General features: G+C 40.0%; 1 protein-coding gene across 3 annotated transcripts; it reads right to left on the bottom strand.

Moving 5' to 3' along the window:
- hook3 (hook microtubule-tethering protein 3) lies at positions 1-25,581 on the bottom strand (the record flags this gene model as incomplete). 3 transcript variants are annotated; one of them, XM_083983709.1, is made up of 25 exons in its annotated part: positions 25,404-25,581; positions 19,496-19,581; positions 19,149-19,221; positions 18,790-18,840; positions 18,495-18,627; positions 18,268-18,335; positions 18,007-18,069; positions 16,736-16,819; positions 15,970-16,032; positions 14,206-14,369; positions 13,969-14,109; positions 13,603-13,690; positions 13,321-13,434; positions 13,067-13,177; positions 12,678-12,762; positions 12,502-12,571; positions 9,746-9,886; positions 9,312-9,399; positions 7,051-7,085; positions 6,819-6,901; positions 6,503-6,603; positions 6,273-6,377; positions 5,472-5,543; positions 4,736-4,872; positions 1-3,056 (listed from the first exon to the last, which is right to left on the bottom strand). In XM_083983709.1, the coding sequence occupies exons 1-25, from the start codon at positions 25,458-25,460 to the stop codon at positions 3,041-3,043; spliced, it is 2,229 nt and encodes a 742-aa protein (XP_083839835.1). In that variant the 5' UTR covers positions 25,461-25,581. The 3 variants fall into 3 exon arrangements, with proteins under 3 accessions (XP_083839835.1, XP_083839836.1, XP_083839837.1); XM_083983710.1 differs by lacking the exon at positions 15,970-16,032; XM_083983711.1 differs by lacking the exons at positions 1-3,056; positions 15,970-16,032 and having other exon boundaries at positions 4,732-4,872.
- Positions 25,582-27,159: the final 1,578 nt, after the last annotated feature.

Raw genomic sequence — 27,159 nt, 5'->3', positions numbered from 1 at the left:
GAGGATTTTTGAGTTATTTAATACTATATCATGGTGTCAATCTTTGCTTCTCCACTGAGAAGAACTTGGCATTAATAACATGTGAAAATGGCCCAAACTCGCTGATATTACTGCAACTCCCTTGCGATAATCCCCCCCAAATTCTGTCATCATTTGCATCAAGGTAATAATACTAATATACACAAACACATAAAAGCAACATAATTCAGTGGCTGACTTCTTGAGGTTGGACAACAAAGGGGGATAACACAGTCTGATTACTTTTCAGGGAGATATTAAATAAGAAGAAAAAAAAAAGCCCCGCCCCACCAACTCCCAAATCCCTGACACAAAACCATAAAGTGGATGTGTTCCATTATATACAGATTTCTTACCAAACCAATGTCTTGTGGGGATGGACGGTTAAAAAAAAAAAAGTTGTGTGTAATATAACTTACAGTTAAAACTGTTGATGTTAATGGAAAGTGATTAAAAACAACAAAGAGAAAGTCGAGAATTAGACAGAAGATGTCACCTCTTCCCTTTACAAATGAATTTAGACTGAAAATGTTCAACTTCGTTACTTGTTTCTGAAACAAATTAAGTTGAAATATGGGGTGTGATTTGCCCTTATTTGATCACGATACTTAACCAAAAATCCATGTTAATGTGTAGTGTACTTAATGAAGTCACACGTGCATCCACGACAGCTAATGAACCCCTCTCTACGTCTTTGTTGCTGTCACTTTAAACACTGGAAAATATAATCGTTTACAGGGTCCTTAAATTCATAAACTATTCACTGAATAAAAATGCTAAATGTGCTTTTATTGTTGATGATGAGAAAACATTCATTTACAAATATACGTTTTTCAGGACACTGATTTCCTAGGAAACTTGTGGTCCTGAAAAGACTGGAGGTAAATATGACCTTACGGTGTTTTCTCCTGTTGACACTGATCTGAGCCGGAGCTGTTCATATAAGTCTGTCGTCTCGTTTTCATTAGATGGAGACAAGCACCGCACTATCACAAGCCTTCTCCTCATTCTGTTGCATAAGACAAGTATTTAACAGTATTTTGATGCCATATGGAAACTTCACCTCCATTGTAACAGTATAAGTGGTGATATAATACTAACATTAAAAAAAGAAAGAAAGAAATGTAACATCAACGCTGTACAAGCAGCAAAAGAATAAATAAGCCATTGAGATAAAAATGCACGGCATGAATTAATTCAAGGTTACATAGTATAACAGTTATGAGTAAAATAGGTTAAAACAGAGAAGAAAAAGCCCTCATTAAGCCTACTTCATCTAAACAACAAAAGTCAAGGTATTGATCATGTGGACGAGATTTAAGATCATCTCAGACTTTTTTTTTTTTTTTAAAGAAAAGAAAACAATACAGCTGGTCTTTAAAGGCAACATGCCTGTAGTCCCAAGAAGACCAGAGCGTCTTTTTTTGTGTCATATTTTAAACAAAGGCACTAAAGTGGAGCATTCAACCATCTCTCCCATTTATACAAATGTATGCATTTATGCCTATAATATGCATATATCCACAGGTCCAGGTGTTCATTTGGAGTCTTTTTTTTTCTTAACATAAGCTCTGGAAGTGAAATTTAAACAAGACAGTTATTTAAAAAAAAAAAAAAAAAAAAAGTACATTATCACTTACATCAACACCAAATTGAGTTTCACTAGTGGTGAAGCTAGAATTTGCGGCTGATTGTAACTTGTGTCTTGCTTTGTGGTTAACCCTGCATGTTCGAGCAGTCGACTTCTTCCATTAACAATTAATGCCAAAACTTTTCTTTTGAAATTGCGATTGTTTTCCCTTTCCATCTTTGAACTGATTAACCCTTTCAGTCCGACTAAATGAATGTGCCATACATTAGCTTACATGAGCTAACGTATGAGTTTCATATTCATCTTTTTAGTATTCTGATGTTTCGATAAAATTATCATTCATTCTTAAGCTATAGTCTATAACTCATGTAACAACATGCACTTATATTTGCTACTAGACAAACAACAGAGACAACAAAGTGGTCAGCTACAGTATAGCCAACATCAGAAACACTACATATTGTGTATAAATGTGCATTTTATCAAGAAATAGATGCTACACTGACATTAAATAACAGCTAAAGAAAACCTGCGAGTAAGCTTAATGGGGGCTTTTATCCTTTATAAAAGCATGTCTGTAACATTGTTATTCATTTAAAAACACTTAAGTCGCTGTCCTATGCTCCTACTACAACCCGTCCAAAAGCCTACAGAGCAACACAGTAATGCCCCGTAAACTCTCCTTTACTCCACAACTCATTGTTCTCTCTATTACTTGAGGTAAAAGCACTTCTAAGACACCATAAAGCAACACACTGAGGAGATACACACTCAGAAGTTAAAAGGGGAGCTTGGCTCGCTTCTTTTTTGTTCTGCAGACTAATTTGCAGGCTAGACCTCTCCAATATTTCTTTCTCACTGCTGTCGACTGTCCTCCAACCACGGAAAAAGAAAACGGATATGTGGAAATATGTCATTGAGGTATCCAGAAGCAGCCAGCCAATGTCAAGTTGCACACGAGCACTAGAGAGAAAAGACCCTACACTGCGATATACCGCCCTCATTCTAGGTGTTGATTACATACTGTCAGTTGAATAGTAGCAGACTTGATGCAGTGTGGAAGCACAAGCAGGCATGTCCATGAAGAGTAAGTAAAGGGGGTAGAAAGGAGAAGATGGAGAGGATAACGAAGAGCAGGAGAACAAGAGGAGTAAGGAGCTGGAAGGGTGGAAAGGAGTTTAATCAGGGGGAAGGAGGGTGAGGGCTTTCTGTTTTCTGACCGCTTCACTCCTCAGGCTTGTCTGGAGGTTACAATGCATGACACTGCAGAGGGTTATTAGTGCTCATGCTGCAGCCGGGTGGCGCTGGTTATTCGCAGGCTCGCGTCAATGCAAAGTCATGCAAACAGTAGGCAGGCAGGTAGATCATGCATCGAGCGCCTCAGCCTAGCTCAGCCACACCAGACCCTGGCCAGTTTCATTGGTGTGCCAGTCATGCAGTGACATTGCTGTTGGAGGGGGAGAGAGAGACAGAGAGATAATGGTCAGATGACAGGGGCCTGTTCTCATCAGGACCCTGATCTAAACAGATACACAGCAAATTAACGGGGGCGGGTTAATGTCAATGCTTCTACAGGTCCGTCGTGTTAACGAGAGATCAGTGACGATGTCGCCTTGCCAAAGACAATGTGAAGAGAATGCAAACAAAAGACAGGTTAAAGAAAGGATGGGAAGAGCTGCAACAAACACCTAGTCATGATTCCTACTTAAAGTGGCATGTGTAATACTGAACTCTGTGGTGCTTAATGAAACACCTTCTCTACTATGACAGCATAGTAAAAATAAGATGAAAAGGAAGTCTGCTTCAGTGTGCTCTGTGCTGCATTGACTCGTGCTCCTTTTGGTTTACTTCCTGGTATTAAGGTAAATCTACAGACTAAATGCTGTTTCAACCAGACAGCTCAGGAACTGCTGCAGATTTCCCTTCAATGCATTTCTTCCTATGTGTGGGTGATGCCTGCGGTGTTGTGAGGATAATATTGAACAAATAGTGTTGGAACATACATTTAAATTTAACATTATGGCACAAAAGGGGTTGCCAGAGACAACCTCGTATTTGCTGGTAAAGCTAAAACCATGCGAACCGGTGCATGTCTTGCTTTGTTCGACAATGGCTCCTTAAGAAACATAAAGATAAAACAGTATAGACTGTAATGTAGCACACTGATCTACCCTGCTGTGGATTGAACCTTTTGAAACAACTCTACTTCTCTCTTTTCCTTTGGGAGAAAAATGACCTTTCACAATTATTGCTGCACTCTAACTAGCCGACTGTTTTTTTTTTTTTTTTTCAAAACCATGTAGTCCCATTAGAAATCACTCAGACCGTTTAGCAAGCAAATGGAACATTTACATGTGATGACTATACATCCTCCTATGCCTCGATGAATTCTTGCTCTACAACACAATGATAAGGCAAAGGAGCAGCCATCTGAAAACATCTTCAATTGAATCAAACGAGCAAAACATCGACACAAAAGATTGCTGTTAATATTCTTAAAGCTACATCAGAGGAGTTAAAAACAGAATTCAAAGGACAGAAAATCTGATCTGTCAACTCAAGTCAAAAAAACAAAAAAAGAAAAGACGAAACTCAAATGTTATCACAGGTAGAGATGTGCATAAATACTGCATGAACAGGTAGAGTGGATACTCTACACAAAAATGACAGTAACTTGTTAAGAAGATGCAAGCCTTCTCAGCCTTGGGGTTCAGATTACCTGCCTGGCAAAAGTTTGCCTCAGAGTACAGGTTGAGGAAGGTCAGTGGTAGAAAGGGAGGAAGAGAGGCGTTTTGGAGTGATTAGTCAGACCCTATTAAATATACTGAGGGGTGAAATAGGTAGAAGTCTGTCATCACAGGGGTCAGGGGAAAATGTGCTTAGTCAGGAAAAAAAGTGGTGCAAGATTTGGGCAGCCTTGCCTGGCATCTCTACCTCATGGATCTGATCAAGAAGAAAAAAAAAGATAATCAATAGGCAGAATGCAGGAAAACAAGAACTTCCATTAGAAATGAATGGAAAATAGTGCGCCTCAAAAAAGGCACATCTACTGTATGCAAGTTCAGCGGATCTGTAAGGTAGTTTGTCGCAGTATTTTTTTCTGCCCTGCCTTTCTGCCCCATCTACCTTGCGGTAGCTGGCTGGACGTGGCCTGGGTAGGAGCGGCGCGTGCTGGTGGCTTGTCTTTGCCGGGCCAGGAAGGACTGACCGGAGCCGGTGTTGGCGAGCCGATCTTCAGCCGCCTTCTTCTGCAGAGACATACCCTGGGACAAGATACACAGGAAGCGCTGTTAATGGCCATAATGGTTGCTTTTAGTATAGAAACAGTAAGAAGATGGAGATTAAATAACCCCGGAATGAGCCAGATCTTAAGCATGAGCACTAAACTGCTCCGACACTGAGTAAGAAAGTCACCAGATAATTAGCTATAATCAGCTCATTTACCTTGATGCATGAGGGAGAGAATTGGCTCAAACACAATATTAGTGCCAATTTAACACCAGCAATTGATCAAATATGTGACAGAGCAAACAGAGCTCGTCAAGCTTATACAACAGTCTCTGCTGCCCTCTAGTGGTTAAACTGCCTGGTGACTTCTGACATGGTATTTTATTCTATATTATTAAATATCTCCAGCAATAAAATAAAACATATTGTATAAAACAATAGTGTTAAATCTTCAGTCTGTCTTTGACATTTTCTGCACATTGGTTTTATTTAATGTATTTTCTTCAGTGCTTGGTGATTTGTGTATCATTACTTTTAGTGCCAGCTGTGTGTGTGTTACATTTACAAAGGACATTAGTCAATACTGGTGACATGTGACCGGTTTAACAGTTTCAGTGGACAGTGTCCTTCTTACCATGTTGTACCAGGCCGACACAATCAGCTTCTCCTCGTAATCTCTCTGGCTCTTTGTCTTGTCCATCTCTTTCTGTTTGGAGGGAAAATTAAGATTTTTTTTAAAAATGAAGAAATGCAAGATTTTTTTAAGCTGCACACACACTTGTCAAGATACCTCCATGGTAATGTGCTTTTATGCACATTACCACTTTTTTTCTCCTCTCCAGAGCTCAGATGTCCAGTCACCATCCATCTGTGATGTCTCTTCATCCACGTCTTCTCTCAAATAGTTCTGATCTTAGCAACTTCTGAATGGGAGGATCAGTCACTTTGGTCTTGTTTTGTTTATAACGCCTAGTTTACTTCTTTTAGTGTTCATTTTACTTCTGTGGTTTCTTTCTGATATGCTTATGTAGAGGAGTTAATGAATCTACTTGCCGTTGCATTACCATTTTATTTTTGTTTGAATTGTTTGTAATGCATTGTTATTAACTTCCCACAGGGTTTGGTTTCTTGTGTGTAACATGAGTGCCCTCTACTGGGCCTCTGCAACTATAGCAGCCTGCTGCAAAGTCCTCCTGCAAGTTCTCATTTGCCACTACAAAACTGTCTGAGAGAAACCTCATATGAATTTGTTGATATCAGAATAAATAACTGGTTGATTCCATAAACAGCGACAATTGTGTCTGAGTCATCCCACCCCAGAAGACAAAGTACATGACTGCTACGATACCAAACAATCACTGAAATCATTTTGAGTGAACTTGTTGACCCGACTCGTTTCTCTACCATCTTAGTCCTCCAAAGCTTCACTGTTTACCTCCAGTGAGTGCAGCATCCTCTCCTTCTCCTGCAGCTGGTTCTTCAAGGCCTGGACCTCTGGGCCTGAACCCTGGTTCTGCTTGGGGTCCAGGGTCCGGATCACCTGGAGAGGACACATTCAGGCACATCACGATCACAGAGTTTTCTTGTTTACCCACATCTCAGGAAAGTATCGCTGTAATAAAGATCACTGTTGATCCTATAGCAATAAAAAAAAAATGTACTCACACTCTTGGCCTTTTCTAGGTATTTCTTGTATCTCTCCTCCATCTGTTTCATGTCCTCATCTTTCTTTTTCAAGGCCTCTTCGAGTTCATCCACTCGTTGGGCTACGAGGGAACAAATTAAAGATTTAGTGTGATCGTCCTTTCTTTTGCTCTTTTTCATGCTGTTCACTTTTGATACTTTTTTTTTTATATCCGCACAGTGACAACACACATAAAATAATCTAAAATTTAAAAATGAAAAGAATGAATAGCACAGGTCAAGAGATTCTATGAGCACTTCTTCACACACGCCAAATCTAATGAGGCTCCAGACTCACAGCTGGCATTGTACTTGGGCTCCATTTCATCGATGAAGGTGTTTTTCTTCAATAACTCGTTGTTCAACTCTCGTACTTTCTCCCTGATGGAAAGAACAAAGCAGAAAATGTTTTTCATTCTAATGTTGTCTAATATTTCACAGAAAATCCTAAATTACATAACAAAGACGCTCTTTAAATAAGGTTGTTTTTTTATGTAAAATTGCTTTGGGTTTGTAAAACAATCACTTACATGTGCTCCTCATATTTCTTCTTTAGAATGGATGACTAAAAAAGAAGATGGAAATTACATTACAGATGTGTCAAATCTCCAAAAAAGAAGGAAATATTTAAACAGCCACTCTGATGGATAAATGCAGGAACTACAACACATGTCAGGGCTTTAATTTTTATACCTTCAGCCACATTTTGTGAGTGGTGACAGGGTTAGGGTTAGTCCTGATAGGATAAGTGATGATAAGTTCTGCAGTTACGTTGCATCCAACTCAAAATCTATAGGGTCAGGCTCTTGGGACAAATACTACTGCATCATTCAAACATAGCCTTTACTTATGAAATACATTTTCATAGTTTAGACAGGTTTGTCAAACCTAGAGTGACTATGATTTTAAATAATTCTGAGAATTTTCCATGATATCCAACAGAGGTAAGTGCAGAGTCAATAACAGTTGGAAAATATTATCATGACAATATTGTACTACATCAAAGATGAGAAAGAGGAAATCAATTGGGGAGTGAAGTCAACACCAAATCACTACTGTGCGACTGACAACGTGATTTTTTAGGGTGGATAATTACGAATAAGTTGTGTGATCTAAATTATGTGTTTTTATTTTTGTTTTCTTGGTCCTGTGTCGATGGGCTGTACCACTCTCCACGTGGTATCTAAAATGTTGTGAAGCAAGATCAAGAGACAGTTAAAATCTGTAGAGTGCTAGAAAGAAGATGCATGCTCAGATTGGCTCTAAACTAGAAGGCAACAGTGTCATAGGAGAAGGAAAGGTGGGTTTCTACAAGGGGGGGGTGTACTACATCTAGCATCTGAGGAAAGAAGCCTCAATTTCTAACAGGAGATTATATTATACCTAGAGAATGTTAACACGTAGCTAGAGAAAAGGTGACCCTTACATGTAGCAACTCAGTGCAACAAATGCATTAAAGGCAATAAAATGTTTAAAACATGGTTCAAATCCAATGAATGGTGATGCAATTTTGGTCATTAAGGCTAGAGATGTAATTATCCTTTAATGTGGGACTATGCAGTTTGTATAATGTGCAAATTCATTACATTCTGAGTTGTGACACATTTGGTTCAAGAAGTCAAGATACTCTAAGTGGTGAAAGAGCAGAGTGTAAAAGAGGGCATTGTCAGGAATCACAAAGATATACTTACTATCGCCTGACGATGGGAGCATCATTTGAAAAAAAAAAAAAAAAAAAAAAGATGTGCAAGTATTTAACTGAATGGCAAGAATCACATACCTGCCATAGGTGGATGGTTTTAGATTAATACAATGATCTCTCTCTCCCATCCCATTATGTCTTAACCTAAACATAATTAAAAGTGGTCTTCCTTGCCCTCTGCTTATTGTGTTCTCTTATTCTTGAGCACAAGACAGATCATCAAAGCAAGATTGATAAGGCTGATTGGATGTCAAAGTCTACACAGGCCGGCAGGAGCGGAACTGGAAACCCACACAAAGGCTTTTGATTACGGTATGTATAATCATTTAGTAAAGGCACATATCGGTTGTGATGAACATGCATGCACGCTCTCTCTCACACATAAACCTTGCTGGGAGATGCTCCAAACCTCCTCTTCCTACATACCAGTAGTCATCTACTAGAAACTGGTTTGAGGGGACACAAGGAACACAGGAGAAGGCAATGGAAATAGTCCTACTTTATGTTTAAAGTTAAATATCTTAATATGACCACAAATTAAGTTATATCGCTCATTTTCAATTGATATATATGGATTTTATTCTTTGATGAAAATCTGTTTGTATTTTTTGTGATGGTCTGATGTCATCAGGGCTCTTAACCCAGCCAAATGTCTTAAACACTCACAGCTTGTAGCCATGGCAGGAAAACTTATCATTCTGTTAATGCTTCAACATGGAAATGATGTCAACGCACACACACACAAAAACAAATAAAACACCATGAATGTATGAGGTTAGAAATGGTTAATGTTAAGAGAAGTTAGTAAGGTCCAAAAGAAATTTGATTTTAACTGTTTTCTACACATTGGCTGGAGAGATTTTTATAATCGTGTGAAAAACTAATTTTGCTTCTTCACTTTTAAAAGTTGCCCTTTTTAGATAAAATATACAAAACACCTTGAACCACCCTCAGGAAGAGCAGTGCACTGCAGTTTTGTTGATGATCTTCATACAGCAGGCATGGTATGATGAGAATTTGACTTCCTGTGGTTTTTGCCAACATTTGAGACGCTATCACAGTTACACACACACATAGTTCATTACTTACATCATCTGCTTTGGAGTCTTGTTCCTGTAGATTCTTCTGTAGCTCCTCTACCTGACCCTGCTCCTCCATCAGGCGCTGATTGATTAACCTTGATTAAGTCAACAACAACAAAAAAAGACCAGTCAGACAACATAGTTTTAACAGAGGAATTAACAAACTGCAAACTGTGCTGCAGCAGATAAACAAACTATGCAGGTCACTGACTGAAGGGACAAGGGAAATCTTTGTGTGGAGGTAAATCGGAGATTGATTCCAGGGAAACACAAATTGTGTACAGTTAAAATATCACTCTCAAACATGAACAAACCAAGACATTTTAACATTTTGCTTCAATACTGAGCACAAATGTAGTAGTGTTTCTCCTTGACCCACGCTATTACTAATTCAGCCCCTTTGCTTTTGCTGTTATTGCCACTAATCTGCATGTTTCTGACCTGTTCTCTGTCTCCAGCTCATTTTTTCTTCTGTTGGCGTCCTCCAGTAGACTCTGCAACAGCGCAATCTTCTCATTGTCTGATCCCTCCTGAGCCAGCTTCAGCATCTTGTTCTCATGCTGGAGACGGATCAGATGTTCTCTGTGGAAACAGATCACAGAGTTAATTCCTTTCAAATAACACTGATAACTGACCACATCTCATTGAAACAAATTATATAGATTGCTATAATTTGCAACTCCTACAGAATATCCACCTCGATATATTTTTCTTCCTTTCTATTATAATTGATAACTGACCTTCCGAAGCTGTGTTGTAATCTTCCACCTGTCTTATCAAAACATATGTAGCACGAAGTCAGCTCACTCTACTTGTGCGTAACAGTGTCGTTTTGCACCTGCCTATGTGGACGCATGTTACTATGTCTATGAGTCCTTAAAATAACAATGAAATACTGTGCCACAAGTTTTTACATTACTACATCTTACTTTAAGACCAATATGCCCATGGGTGCTCAGAGGGTTGCAATCATATTCTCTATTTACATAAAATGCGACACGGAAAAATTACATTGTTACACTTTTCCGGGTGTAAGATAGGCCTCACAGTGCATGTGTGTGTGTGTGTGTGTTAAAGCCAATACAGGAATGAGATGGTAATTTGTGTTAGCACTTGGTAAACTTAATTAATTCTATAAACATGTATTATGCAAAAACAATCATGCAACAGCTCCTGTAACATCTGCAACAACAACACTACTGCAACATGCTGTAATACTGTGTCAATCTGACTGATACTGCCATCGAGGAGTCGCTGATGATGCTGTAACTTTGACTCGTCTCCCTGGTGATAAAGCTATTTCAGTTCTTCTATCCAGTTTGTATTCCTGCATGCTCCTCGGTTCAGTCTCCTCTCTGCAGTCTGCAGGGTCTGTGTCTTAACAACAACATCACGACTGCCAGAATCAAGAAGTTAATATTCACAGTTGCAGCTGGTGGTTAAATGACTAAAAGGTGTTTAGAACTCATAGTTTCCCCTGAACGGTCTTGTTGTCTTTTGTACAGCATTTTAGTTACATGTCGTGGGAACAGTTTGTGCATCCACTTTCATTTCCACTATTTATTTTTCTTTTCTTCTCATGAAATAAAATGAAAAATGACGAACATAACAGACCAATGTGCACTGTAAAAAGGGCAATAAATAGGGACTGAGTCTTTGTATTCAGGTAAACACTAAAACAGCAGGTAGAAAGACAGTTGTTACAGAGTTTGATAGAACAGGAGGCATCTGATACTCAGGTAGCTCAGCAATCAATTTTGGATACAAGGTTTATCTTGGTGATCTGGCTTGTTCAGATTTTCCAAATAGCTTGGTATTTTCAGATAACCCCACTTGCTTCAGTACATCTACTACATCAGACTGGATCTTCTTGTTGATAGCACTGAGCACAGCCTGTTACTTTAGTCCTGTGTTTTTTTTAGGGTGTGGCTGCTGACTTTTTTCCAACTGGAGAACTGGCTGAATGTTTCAAGACACACTCACAGCTGTTGGCTAGGGAAGGTTTGGGTCAAGGAGGGCAAATGAGAGTTGAGAAAAGGTTCCAGTGCACTTATTTGGTAAAAAAAAAAAAAAGAAGAAAAAAAGACATCAATGCTATTTCTGCTGGAGGGATTCTGATGTCTACTCTACAGTAGGCTGAGAGAAAAACAGCTGTTTTCCTGGCTGTGTTTTGTTAAGAGAAATACTGACAAGGCAAAAATCAACTCCAGATGCTGCTCATAAAAGAAGCAGGTTGAATTAGACACAGCCTACTTTGCTTTTCACACACTATTGGAGCCTGGACTAACAACCAACAGACATAAATGAACATGAATCACCAAAGCACCCAGTTGGCAAGTCCGTTTCTCACACAACTGTTCTTCTCTTTAGACACCTCCCCTGAAACACTTCAATTGCAACATCTTACTTTGATCTTCAAACACTTGCAGGATATGACATCACATTAGGACACAAAACCTTTTCATTACCTCCAAAGGCTAATGAATAGCCTGGACTGGTTTTCATAAGCTGCTTTTGGGAGATTAGGATTTCAATGTAAATCCACATTTTTCTAGGTTCACGAGCGCCGAGCGAAAATTCAGGCAGTTTTCTTTTTTTTTGCTACCAGCAGAAAACCCAGCCCTCTTGGAGAGCAACAGCCAGGCTGATGCAACTCACACACAACTATTACATAACTCACTACAGAGACAGCTCTTTTTAGGACACACTCGTGTACCTCAAAAAAAGAGCAGCGAGAGCAGGAGGAAGCTAGAGACCATCTGGTTACAGCGCCACAGACTACCGTACACACATGCGGAAGCGCACACACACAGACAAGCAACATCAAGCGAAGATCCCACCCTCAACCTCTGTCACTGTAGCACCTCTCTAAACTTATCCTTCATCTGGACTGATGCGTTTTTAACATGCAACTTGCGGCACTGGGTCGGAAAATTTTTGAACCAGGTCTTTTGAGGTACATTTTCTTTCACATCACATCAGACATAAATTCTAAAATGCATAAGACAGATATACGTAAGTGAGAATCTTCTTTCATAAACCTTTTCATACTGTGCTGATATTTCTTACTCTAAAACTCATGATGTTGACATTTACCTCGCTGACCTACTAAATATAAAAAGACTCAATAATGAGCCTATTCCATCACTACATTCTCCTTTTCCTTAATCATTTAAGTTGTGTTCAAAATGTCATACCGAATCTCGGGGGTGGTGATCTCAGCAGCCAGCGAATCAGTGCCATCGTTGCTGACTAATGGGAACAGACCTGGGTGAACAGATAGTGTTGTTATGACAGAGTAAATCCAACTTATTTAGGCTTGACCAAATGGAAGTTTGGCCACTTAGATTAAGCCACTTTGAAATGTCTTTACTTGATGTGAGCTGTCCTTCTTGAGCCTGGACACAATGCAGCTCCTCGATTGTCTCTTTCAGCGAATCTCTTTCTGTCCGCATGCGCTACAGAGGGACACAGAGAGACAAGTGTGTGAATAAGCAACACTGAACATAACAGAGAGATTGTGAAGGATCTTGAATGAAAGTTCTCAATACTCAGATGCCATCAGAATCTGTGAATATGTCAACCACAACTCTAGTAGCTACATGACTGCAGCATTGGGCACAATGATCTAGTTTTAACATATCCGATACTATCAATAAAATAGGTCTGATGGTATGTATTGTGGAATGTTTCTATGGAGAATGTACATATAGCATATTACCAGCTCATTAAACTTAGGTTAATGACATAAGTTGAACATACATCTTTCTCTTTTTGTAGAGAGTCCACTTTTTCTTTGACACGTTTGTACTCGAACTCCATCTTGTCAGCTTTTTTGGACTCTTCTGAAAGTCTGTTCTGAAGTTCAACCACCTGAATAAAGAGGCAACAGTTCAAGTAAAGACATCATCAACTTACAGTTCACGTGTGAGTTTCATAACAGATGAATTAAAGAACTGAGTTACACAGTCCAACCAGGAGATGTGTAGAAGTCAACGTGTCCGTTGGTTGGGTACCTGTCTCTTGTATGTCTCCAGTTGGCCCTTGGCAGCATTTGCCTTTCGTAGATCTTCTTCCAAACCGACGTTGGTCTGCATTAACACTGTGTTCTTCTCCTCCATCAGCTTATTCTGAAAAATAGAGACAGGAATACAAGCTTTATTTGTTCTGTTCAGACAAAATGTTTTCTTTTTTTTACAAACCAATGGATGATTTATCGTGTGAGGCAACTTTAATAAATCTCTTTGCAATAAAAATGTACATTCAGTTTTGTCTGTTGCCTGTGTGTGATTGTGTACCTGTCTCCTGAGAAGACCCATGTCTTCCAGTTTCTTCTTATAGTGTTCCACTGTGCCCTCCAGCTTTGACACTTTGTCTGATGAGTGCCTACAAGGGAAACAACAACAGACAGTTTAATTTTGTGAGGGGAGGAAGCAGAAGGCTTTTCTAAAGCTGTTTATACAGCGACACACCTGTAACAACAGAGATCTGAAATAACAGGATAGTGGTTCCACAATACATTATTTGTCTTTGTCGTCTCCTGTTCTCTGGGGTTTAACCAGATTGCTGTGAACAATGATTACATTCTTCTCTTGTTTGGTGTACTTTGCTCAGATAATCACATCACACATGTTGAGGACTTTAGATTTTGAATCCTGACTCACCTGAGGACATCCATCTCATCCTTCAGAGACTGGGCTTCATCAGCCAGTGAAACGAGCTCTTCATTCTGTGACTTTACATCTAATAGTTCTTTTTCAAGCTCCTCACAGCGGATCCGGTAGTCGTCTTTTGCTGCCTCCAGCCTGTAATGCATTAATGACAATAATCATCTTTCCAATCTAAAGATTGACCCTCATGCTTTATGTCACAAAATTTCTTTCCATGTAGAAACTCCACACCTGAATGTTTCTTCCTGTAGTTGCTCCAGTTGTGTCTGCAGCTGGAGATGTCTGCGTCCAGCGGGGCTGTTTATATCCTCTATGGAGTCAGACTGGTTAAGTCTCTCCATCAGGACCTGGTTTTCTGCTAGCAAACTGCTCTTCTCTTCTTGTAGGGCTGCCACCTGCGAGAAGAAGGGTGGAGAAGAGGAGGGCAAAGAATGGAAATGGAGAAAAACACAAAAGGAGTAGAAAAGGACAGGATGATGTGGTTCAGTGGGGAGATGAATGGAATCAGATGAATCAGAGGAAGGCAGGGATTTGGATAATAAAGGTGAAAAATAGAGGAAAGGGGGTGGCATATAGTACAGGATGGTAAAAAGGAGCGAAGAGAGGTGAAGATGGAAAGGATATTAAAAAGAGAAAGAGAAAAGAGGGAGAGAAGGAAAACAAGTTAGGGGCAAACGGCTCTACAACTTTCAATTCATACAGTATATCTAAAGCTACTGAAATGTACATGGCACAGTTTCTTCACAGCATTCAGTTCACCAGGTTATTCACAATCACTGCAGCATCAACCTCAGTTATAAAGCAAGGGCACAACAAACACACAAACCATGAAGCTCCACATGAAAGAGGGCTACGTATGGTTTGATGTTGTCTTCTCAATGTGATAGACAGGGAATCAAACTCTTCACACAAAGCAAAGCAGAAGCTGGTTGTTTTCACTACCACATACCATCATCTCTAACCACTAATTGTTGTTAAATTTTCCTTTTCCACGATATTAATCTAATGCCCTGACATTTCTTTGAGCCAAGATTGATATAAGTAATATCCCAAAATGACAAAGCAGCTATAAGTGAGGAATTCAATGCTCAAAAAGAAATTTGGCTAATTGTGTTGCTTGGCTTGTGTTATATTTTTGGTTGACCTACAGGTAGACTCTGGACTGAGAAACTAAACTTTGCTTCTTTTATCTGTAGAACTGATTGTGTAGGATTTTTTTAACCTAAATTTTCACACCAGCACAACACGATAAACTATGTCTGCTTTTTAACTATGTGTAAAATGAATGCTTTTTAAATAGCAGTAACACTGTTATGTGGAAGCACTCAGAGAACTTGCACCAATGTGAAATTTCTCTCACTGCAACAAGCTTAAATCACATGAAAGATGTGATCAGCATAGCTTAAAAAGCAGGAAATATAGCAGGGCTCAAATATTCACTCTCAAAACCAGCAAAGGGTTTCCTAAAAAACATCCCTCTTTCTTGTAGGTATTGAGTCACATTACATGCATTTTAAATAATGTAAGGGCTCTTGATGTGTACTTCCAAAACAGAAAAAAGCCAAATTAATATCATAACCTGTGAATAACATACAGTGTGTAAATATTTGACATATATTCAACAGTTCTGCCTTTCAATGACTCCTTCCTCTTGGCCCATAAATCAAGTTTTTCTTCTTGCTGCCTACTCTAGCTGTGGGAAAGCATGAAACACAACAAGGTAAAAAGGCAGAAGGTTAATGTTCAAGGGGTGACACACCCACACAAAACTGCAGTTGTGGCTGGTGTGCCCCAAGAGGACCATGTGTATACGTGTGCACAAACACTTGTGCACTAACGTGTACACACACATGCACACATAATTAGGAAAAGGGGGATCTGGATTCCAGAGGGGATGCTGGTGCAAGCAGACTGAAAAAAAATCCAGGACTATTAGACACACCACACACCATGGATGAAAGGAGGAGACAGAGAGAAAAGAAAGTTTGCATTTACCCTCTCTTCTAGCTCATTTAACTCTAACCTCAGTCTATCACGCTCCTCTTGGACATGGAGGGCCTTTAAAGCAAGGCACACAGTATTGAAATAGTCAGGAAATAAGAGAAAACTGGTTCAACACAACAGGTGAGTTGGCAACCCTTTAAAGTGCAGCTCCCATTTTCCTGCAGTAGCATCTATGCTGGCAGAATACAATCCTCTTCTATGGAGATAGATATATCTTCCTTCTATCTGCACAATTCATCACTGCTAAGTTAACAAAATTAAGAAACAAAGAGTACCATAAGTGATGTACACAAAGCAGTACACAAAACAGCTTATCAGCAGTTTTAACTCAGTTTGGATGCAATGGTGCACAAAAGGGAGCTGCTTTTAAAGTGTAACCAGAAATAGCTGGAAAAGTATTACTCTATCAGTCAGATAGTAAAAGAAAGTGACAACATTACAGAAAGAAAGTAAAAGCAAAGGCCTAATTGGATGTTCTTGTTTTTGTATGCCTAACTATTTTTTAGATTACTACAAATGATGTACTGTATATCACCAATTTAATCTTTTTACTTTCAAACTCTCAAATTTCACCATGAGAAAATAATGGTGTTTAACATTTCTGACTAATGCTTTACAGCAGCAAGTCATTCTTCATTCGGACAATACTAACAACATTTGATTCATATTTTAGTGCTATGATTGCACAATAGTTTCAGTGTGTTACAATAACCATCTTGGCTCGTTATTCAAACACTCCCTGCGAAATAAAACCAACCTGCATGTCAAGCTCACGACACCTCTGGGCGATCTCTTCCTTGGTAGCCAAGGCATCGTTCAGCTCCTCCGCTGTCTTTTTCAGCTGACAAAAGAATGACAATCACAGTCAGAATGCCGCAGATTTCATTTCCATTTGGATGAGACTACAGAAACAGTCACATTCACACTTGCATCTCACAGACATGCTGGATCTGGACATACACAAATGTAAAAAAGGTTGTATACAGTAATGATGTCATAGCTGAAGCAAGTTTTTCCACAGATCCAGCTGTTTTACAGCCCTGTGGCCAAAAATGAAGAGGGAGAAATATGGGTTGACAGTCACATTTTGTAGTGACAACTCAGAAAGTAAAGGCTCTGGTGTTGAGGTTTCAGTGTAAAAGCAGTGGAATGTCAATGGAAAGCCATGTCTATTCAATTGACACTTAAGCCGTTTTCCCACTAAAATTAGCGGGTTGACGCGGGTTTTTTAAACGCGGGTCGACCCGCTAACAATCGGCATTTGGCCCCTTTCCCATTGACCAAAATGAGCCGAGTCTGACCCCCCGCTGAGGGATCAGACAGAGCATAAACCAGTCGCCCCGCTCTCATCCGCGGTGCAAGAGACACACACAGTCATGCCACAGCCGCCCGCCGCGGAGTGTCCGTCCGCCGAGGCAGACTCTCTGGGTGGCCGACCTGGAGCACCAGGACCGCGGAGGACAGAGAGTCTGCTGCGGCCGGATGACGGACGTCCGCGGCACAACACGTCAGTTAAACAGACTGTAGCTTCTTTTCTTTTCTTTTTTTCTATCGTTTTTGGTCAGTGTTCTCTGATCTTTTGATCCCAGTCTCGGATGAGAGCAGAGCGGAGCAGAGCTTTGTTTTAGTACGTGATATGAGACGCGACCGGCGCGATGACGTGGCGTCACGTAACGTGGGTCTGGCGTTCCCACTGCAAGCCGTTCGGAGCCGAGCCGATTAAAGGCGATTTTAACCCGCGTCGCTTGCCGAGTTGTTTGACCCGCGTCGGTGCGCCTTTCCCACTGCCACCAAAAGCCGATTGTTAGCGGGTTTAAACGGGTTTTTTGGCCAGTGGGAAAGGGGTATTACTGTACATCTAAACTACAAGCAGTATGAAGAAAATGTAGAAACTCTGTACTTTCACAAGTCCAAACTACAAATTCAGGAATTTTCCATTCTACAATACAGTATCCTTTTCACACCACTGCTGAAAAACAGGTCTGCAGTAAAAGCCACCCAAAGTAAAGGTCCTTAAAGTCTCCTTACCTGTCTATCTAGATCCACATACGAGTCATTTCCTCCCGTCACTGGAGTCTCTTTACTCATCAGCTACACAAACACAAAAAAAAATAGGTTAGTTGTTGGAAAAAGTCGACTGCCTTGTCAAGATGCAGATGTTTCAACACAATCCCACCTGCAACCCTGATTATGTTACAAATCATTTTAACCAACCCCACTCTATTGCCATTAATCAACTTTCATCTGCAAGTTCTATTTCATCCCAGTGTAAATAGCATTATTGTCTACCTCTTGGATGGCTGTCATGACAACATGCTGCACCGACTCCTCCATCATCATTATGGTCTGGATGTATTCTAGAGAAAAGAGAAAGACACAACAATGAGGTAAAGGCAAGCTCCCAAGGCAGCTGCTAACATAATATGAGATATCAAAGAACATCCTTTTCCAGTGTAAGCTTTCACATCACATGGACAGGCAGACACATACGTATACACACAATAAGGAATATGCACCTTGTTTCTGTTCACAGTTGACAGCGCAGCCCAGTAAAAGCTGGAGCATCCTCCCCAGCTCTGCTGCATCGGAGTGTTCTCCAATGAGGTTAACGTCCGGTAGTGTGAAGTCATTAATGTGCTGGCCTAAGATCTAGACAATAGCAACAGATGTTGTGTTTTTATATGAAAGGTAATTACATGAAAATTAGCGTATTATTCCTAAAGTGAGGGGCAGGCAGTATAAGCACTTCTGCCCAGCAACACAACAGTTTTTGTCTGAATGTTTGATACAGTAAATTCAAATTGTTCTTACCTCCTGGTTATAATCTAGGATGCCTTTCAAAACTTTCTTTAGATTGCTGACCTGAAACAAGAGAGGATTTACCCACAATCCAAGAAATATCAATACTATTCATACAAATTGAGACTGCGAAAAAACAACAACACAGATAACTTATTCTAAACAAACATGAAAATAAAAATATATTCATCAAAGTGACAGAGTCGCAGCAGGATCATGTAAGTCATTAGGAACATCCAATGCCAACATGCCTTTCTAGATGAACACATCATTCATTCACACTTGCTGTGTTTATCAGCTGATTGCAAAGGAGAAAAAAACTCAACCATGCACCATTTCTGTTGTTAGATCAGGGAATGTGTGATCCTTACCTTTAACCTCCAGTTGTCGCCGACCTCTGGCTTGATTCTACTAATCCAAGCGTCATTGAAATACACTACATCTCTGAAAGAGATTCAGACAAACAAAAAGATAAGTAATGAAAGCAGGAAGTTTACCTTTAGTGATTTTATGAATAAACAAAGCACCATGTTGCCAGTTTTAGTACATTTGCAAACAATTCACAACAATATTACTAACCATGTAAAATAACACAGAGAGCCTGGTGTTATCAACAATAATAATAATGCAACCTTTAAAAAGCAATTAATACATTTTCTATTACACCAATATAATATTTTCTAATACACCAACATCAGGCTTAGGTAATGTAACTTACATTTTCTGTAGAGCTTGGGCCATGACGACGCCACTCGTCAAGTCTTCTACTGTCTTGCAAGCTGCCTCCACTCCAAATGTCTGGATCTACACAACAAACAGACACACAGACTTTGAGTTCTGGGTGATGACAACACATGATAAAACGATATGACTTACAAAGCTGGCCTTCAACATAATCTGCTCAAGGTACTGAACAAACTTATATGAAAAGAAAACATCCTCTTTTCAGAAACATCTGGAAGCTGCTCAGTGTAACCACAGTCCTACCTGCCGGCCATTCAGCTGCTGCATTAGAGGAGCTGGGAGTTACATGCCTCAAGGGTGCCTCAAATATAACAGTACACGCACCAGAGAAAAGTTTGCTTACTGTTCCTGTAAATTGCCTCTCAACTTTGTTAACCACCATTACTCAGTTTCTTTTATGTCACCTCTGTCGCTAATTTCAGATGTATTTTTCATCTGATTAAACCTGCTTACTTGGCAAGTCTTTGCTCCCTCTCTACCCTTCATATTCTTCTCAGCTACTCTCCCTTTGGACTGAAAGTCTGTTGCCTGGTCTGTGTGACAGTTTACACGCCAAAAGAGGAGGGGAACCGAGAGAGAGGCAATGCTGAAGTTCTGACAGGAGGAAAATGACAAGGTTGCACTTCTGCCTGCACGTTGTCTGCCTTACTTTTCTTTACATGGCTCAAATGCGATAGGTTGCTCTCAGACCGTTAGTCAGGGTGAAGTGAAGTGACCACAGCACTTTAAAATCTGACTCAAGCTTGGCATAAGTTTATATCTACCTATGTTCATCTTAAATATATAAACACATTGAAAGCTCTTATGACTGGAAAGATTTTACTATTTTACTCTTTACTATAAGAGAAGCAGCTACAAGGTTAAAAAGAATATGCCATTTCACTTGTAGCCATCCATGGCTATGGAGATACTGGCTGGAGAAGTGTTTACTTTCTTAAAATAAACATGATGCAATAACAACACCTCATCATGCACATCTCCAATTACCGTACTGACTTGCACCAATGTGTTTAAGTATTCTAATAAGTTTAAAAGGTGAAAAATAAGAAAAAATGTTGTATGTTGAATATCTGATCATTGTTCATTTCTTCAAATAAAAACATGTTTAAAAAAAAAAAAAAAGTTTAAAAGGTGAAGTGGATTGAATTAACGTGTAATTCTTTAGAATCGACAACTTAGGTTTGAAAGATTGAGCCGAATTCCGTTGAGCCAAAGAAAAGCATTGCATCACCAGTTATTAGCGAAGCCAGAGAGTGACAGCAGTAAACAAGGAGACCTTTCACACGCCACAGAAAAGGACATAACTTCTCATGGCACAAGGGCAACAGGAGGACACTTATGATGAGTAACACATCACACTGAGATCATCTTAATGAAATGCTTTCTGGCCGCATCTTCACTTCAGATTCACACAGTCCAACATTAGGTGCAATATCTCTTCTTCTTCTAAAATGTAACCTTTATAACAATTTGCCTCTTGATTTCTTACACACAGCAATCCCTACCAAATAACGTTCAGAGGGCCAATTTGGGTCAGTCCCTTAGGGGACCCTGTGTCAGTCAGGCAGCTAGTAACTCAAGGCAGCAACTGGCCCCGAGCCAAAAACACAACTCAACCAAAACAATACCCCCGATTATATAACACCAATTCAGAGACTGACAAAAAAGATACCCACTTCAAATACCCACACAGTGTTCACTCCATAATTTTCCCACTTCTGCTACAAAACAACTGCCACATTTATACCACAGCAGATGCAAGATTACACCCTTTGTTATAGCGCTATGCTAACTTCTGGACTTCATTCTGACTTCCTCTGTTTCAATAGTATAAACACATAATACTGGTGAGTGAGAGAGATGCCATTATATTTTAATACGTAAAAGGGTGGAGAGTAGGAGTTCAACAATTGGTGTCAAAAATGTGGTATTTATATATAAAATCCTCTAGACAAGTGAGAAAATACCAAAATATAAACATGTAAACACTAGCACTAGCTCTCAACTTGGCGATGGCTCCCCACATCAGCAGCATATGGTCTGCATCATCTCCTTTTTCAAGAAAGACGTGGACGGAAAGAAAATATGAGCCAGGCCATCACAAACTCACAGACAACCAACAGCAGCCTCGGCAGAAACATGACAGCCAGTCAACAGTGAGTATGAATCGATGGCACTTGACAAACGATATGCTTGATTTGGGGTTGGAAGCTCGGTCAATATGTGGGCTGTGTTGATGAGTGAAGGTGTTAGATCGTGTCAATTTCAATCCACCAGCTTCTTAAGTTTCACCACACATCCAAAACAACTGAATTTGCTGCATGTTGTGGACTGGGTATTTCAGTTTTCATCTCTTTTTTTCGCCCAACCAGTAACAGGTTCTCACAACCACGTGAGCCGCACATGCTCGACTGCACATTACATCAACAAAAGTGCAGCACACATACCAGTGGGTTACAAAGCCTTTACACACAACATGTGCCCATGTGATGTCCCTTGAAAAGCCACAGTGGAGCAGCAACAGGTGAGTGGCTTTACAGTGTTAAGGACATTGTCGCGTACAAGCTGTCAGTGAATGAGAACAAAAATACTAGAAACTACCCAAAGTTTGTTGATTTCTCTTGTAACCTAAGAACTCTTCATGGACGGCTCTGGTCTAAGCCATGTGCCCTGCGTCACCAGGATCACCTTCCAATCAGCTTATTATGATCACATTAATAGCCTTGAAACACTGACCGCACAGTGAACGGAGGTCTACAACCACTTTAATGGAATAATATTTTTTCTATTCCCTTTGGTCACACAAGAAAGATTTAATATTTGCCCTGTTTCAGCATTATTAGAGCACAACCCTCATGCCCCATTTAGGGGCATTTTTTGCCCCTAAAATTTGAGACAATGCAAGTAATGTGTCTGAGGCCAATGTGTCTGAGGATCATGAATTAAAAGGAAATGTGAAAATTTGCTTTGCAAGTCATTTTTGGTCTGTGCTCCTAAATGTTCTGCTTGCGCTCCCAGTAAAAAATTTAGCCTGGAGCCCTATACTGTATTATTACATTTAAACTTTTTACAGCAAAATCTGAACCAGCAGCTGTCACTTTTTGACCCTGTGTGGAGGAACAGTATGAAAACCTAAGAATTTTCTTACTTTTTCATATTACTTTTAGATGATTGTGTAAGTTAAAGTGGCTACATATTTAACATTTTAATGTGTCAGTATGTGTGATTGGCAATATGAGGATAATCTGGAAGGCAGCTACGCATCCTGTAACCTGTGGGCGATTCTGAAGTTTTAGATTTGCTCATGGTCTGTTTAGATTATAATCAGTATGCTTTAATCAAATCATCCGTAGCGATCTGATGAACGGGCGAATAAAAGAGTACTTCACTAAAACTTCCCTCTCGCATGGTTGAGAGAATTTCCAGTCTAATAAAAATGAAATGTGTTTAGTTTTGAAAACCACAGAAGTCACGTAATTAAAAACTAAATCTTGGCTCAGATACACACAGATAGTCACACAGATAGGGCAGACTGAGGTCAAAAAAGGAAATCCACACCTACAAGTTTGTGGAAACATTTTGAGGAGGAGAGAGTACAGCTGTGGAAAAAACATAAGTCACGTGACTGGGACTAAAAGACAGACTTTCGAAGCCACCCCATGATTCAGAGAAGTGATCAGTGGAAAAGGAATAATTCAAAATACTTGTCGAAATTATGACTGTCACAGGAGAGCATGTATCACTGGAAGGCTTAACAAATAAAGTAAACAGAGTCTACCAGAGGCACGCTGGGTAAAAAGGAAAAACTCATTACCATTTTCCACTGACTGCAGAGTCATGAGATAAAATTGTATCACTTGCATCCCATTATTTAATTAGACTAACAAGTTCCGGTACCATAGACTTTATGAGTTTGCATGACATACAAGAAGTGATGAGTTATACTGATGAGTTATAACGTTCAGTTTTTCAGTTAGCCTATTTCAGAGAGAAGTAGATTCAGAACGGTCATTTTGGGGACTGCAGTTTGTGGTGATGTGCATCACAAAAAGGTCCTTCTGCTATCTATCCTTCCCTCTCTTTATAAGAAACCTGTAGGACAGTGGCTTTGACTGATAGACAATGTAAAATCTAAAAAAAGATAAATTGCCTTCATTGTAACTCACAAAAATCCCTAACTCTCTTCATTTACTTATTCATCTTCAATGAAAACAATGAGATAATTGACACATGGTTCAAAAGTTACAGCCTACTGTAATATTATTTCAGGAAGTGATATGTTATATTGTATGAGGATGTAGCAAAACTATTTAACCAGCTGTTGCTTTGACTTTCCACCACACAAACACTAATAATGTATGACTGTTTCTGCAAATCAAAACCATGTGACCAAACCTCTTGTACTGACATAGCAGAATTAAATCCTGGAATATCTCCATTGCAAATGTCTGATAGGCAAAGCTTTATGCCTCATGGTAATATTCAGTCACACTGTGACTTCACTGTTAACAGGTATGTGAGGAATGTTATCCTGCATTACATACAGTAGGAGCAAGAAGAAAGGCCATACTGGGTTGTCATGCATGAGCTGAGATGCACTGACAGATAGAGGATGGAAATTAGCTTTGACTATGTATCATAATTTAAATGTGTCTTTGTCTTCAAAACGGCCAACTCCAATGAAGAATAATTACGTGAAAGACTTTATTTTATGGTATTCATGCTGTTAGTCACTGTATGCTCATTTTCAGCACATGCTTCACACTTGTACAAATGATAATCCACAAATCAATTTAAAGCAGTTAGAGCAGTTAAATGACATGTAGGGTAGCACATGCCAATGTAGAAACAGGGCAGTGTGCCTGTACTGAAGTCAATCTCCACTACTACAACCAACACACCACATTCATGACTATACACTTACATGTACGCCAGTAGTGTTTAGTTTAAACATGTATGCAGTTTCCTTGTCATGCCAACTCGGCCAATCCAGTCACATACTTGTTCAAGATGTGTGACATGTACAGTGAATGCCTATCTTGCTTGGCTATCACGTGGAGATCAGCAACAATGATCTCCTCGTTCATACAAACCGCCTTCGTCGTATCCAAGATGAAACAGTTATACCCAAAACACTGGCACATTATGGGTACCTAGGTACAATGCCAACCATATTTGACCAATGTCTTTGCTAAATCTGGAAGCAAAATCTGCAATTCGACAATGTAAACACGCACAAGACGGTAGCACGTGATCTTACAGTCTGATGCCTTTATTCCACTTGGTACTTGGGATCTCTGTTTTTAAGATTTCATCAGGCATTTTCTGACTAACGTTACAATAAACCTGAGCTGAGCTGTCTTGAGTCTGGCACTTGAAGTCAGAGTAAGGAATGGGGAAGGGAAATCGGACATAATGATACACTGAGCAACAATGACAGGAATTCAGACTCGGAGCAGACAGCGCTGTAACGATATACTGTATCCTCCATCCAGCAACAACAACAACGAGGCCAGCGTCTCTGCCGTTTGATCCCGTTGCAACCTACGATAATACAGCATTAGGAAAGTTGAGCTAGCTAAATGCCCGGTTTCGCTGAGCTAGCTGCAACCAAAAACTGTGGTATTCTGGGCGAGCTAGGTGGTTTTGGCTGGCGGCTAGCAAAGCAACACATCAGCAGCTAAAGCAGCAAACAGCTGGCCTGCCTGCCTGTATACGTAACCAACGTGAGCCCGTGTCATTTTCCTCCCAGTCTGCCCCGTTAGCTCATCGAGCTAGTGCTAGCCCTGTGCGCTAGCCAGCTAGCATCGCCGGCGCCGAGTAGCTGTCTGTCAGTGGGAGGGGGAGGAAAAAGCCTTTAAACTTGATATTTAATCACTTACCCATGTCAATAGACTTTCACAGAGCTCCATTCGATCCAATGACTCCAATGTGCTCATTGTTACCTAATGTGGACTGACTTTGCGAGGCGAACTGAGCCTGAAGTTGATCGTCGGCTTCATACACTCCCGACGTCTCTCCGTTAACCGTTGGCCAATAGTCGGGGTCCGCTGCTTCGCTACTCCGGCGTCTGCCAGAGGAACCGGGGTGGGCGGAGTTTGCAGTGTATTTAAAGGAAAAGTCCCACTAATACAGACCAAAAAAAGAAAATGACAATTTCCTCTGGTATATGATGAGTGTGGATAATATTTTACAGCTATGTGAGACAAAATACTGGGTTTCTTATATCAGTGACACATTACAGTCAGAAAAAAATTAACTTGCTTTGCCCTAATGACGCCACTAGGGGGACCTAAGGCCAAAATGAGTGTTTCCTGCTGTTTCAGTTTTATTGTCCTTATCTGGTGAATTTCGCAAGAAAAATCTCCAGTTTGTATTTTATTACATTACCACAATACCACACTGACCCAAATCTGGTTATGTGATTTGTCAGGTGCCATTGGGGACAGTTGCTCTGTTTACCGTTTGCGTAGGAGCATCAACAACTTGTGGGAAAAGCAGGAAAAAATAAATGCATATTGTTGGCAATGAGTGGGAACAAGTTGTCTAAATTCTGACAAAACTGATTTTATGGAATCTATAATTCAACCAAATACAATGATGGGGATTACAAAAAGCACTTTGTTTTAAATGATCATCGAACTTGTAGAATGATCATACAGTATGAACCATTACTTCAGTTTAAAACCCATTTAATATTGGGAAAAACAATTAAGCATATTCCTCCTTCAACCCAAATAATAACCATTGTTAGTTAGTTGTTTGCCATTTATGAAAGGCCATTTAATTTCCTTGTCCTAAATTATGACAAACAAAATCGCACTTTATTCATTCAGGGCAGGGTGTGCTCAGATTAGATAATGGCCGCGCCCACAACAGTGTGTGGGAGTAATTGCAAAAAAGTTAGTACGTGAACTTAGTTAATACTCCCATGACTTTCCAAAACGTATCTCTCTCATCTACCCCCGGGCCCTTTCACTGAACAGTCAGAGCCAAGTTTGGAAAAGTGCACAGCTGAGTCACTAGTTTGAGAAAGACAGAGGGGTTGTGCTCAGGCAAGTCATGTTTGCATCATGTTTGCACAGATTTGTCAGGAGCATCTGAGTGACACTCCACACTCCACAAACAGGGTAAACGGTGAAGGTCTTGATGGGGATTCTGGCTGATAAGTCATTATTGAATCTATCAAAGATCACAGGAGTGTTTCATAGCCTAAGTCATTATTTTGTCTTAAAAATCTTGATTCTGAGAAAGCATCGACTCTTCCAGCACCTACCATATCTTCCCACTTTACAGAATGTGAACACTCTCATCAAACCGGTTCTCAGCTGTTAAACACCAGAAGCATTCACAGACACTGCCTTTACTTTACCCACCCAAAACAAAAAGGGTGGAGGTTGCTCAGACGCCCTGGAGACAAAAGTGGAGGTGACAGCAATAAGGTGTCACATAGTATGGCATGTGCCCCACCTTACCAAGACATTCAAAGAGGGACACCGCGGTATTTTCTAATAATCTATATCTGCTAAGAAAACTGAATGAATTTTTACAGTTGGCTTGATCTAGCACGTGTAACTCAAGCACCTCTTTCTACGACATCAAGGCCAAAAAAATAGCTGGCTCAATAAATAGAACCCC

This window comes from Trachurus trachurus (genome assembly GCF_905171665.1).
Source record: "Trachurus trachurus genome assembly, chromosome: 12".
NCBI lineage: Eukaryota > Metazoa > Chordata > Actinopteri > Carangiformes > Carangidae > Trachurus > Trachurus trachurus.
Note: the sequence above shows the minus strand (reverse complement) of the source record. Positions and strands in the feature narration are given on the sequence as shown.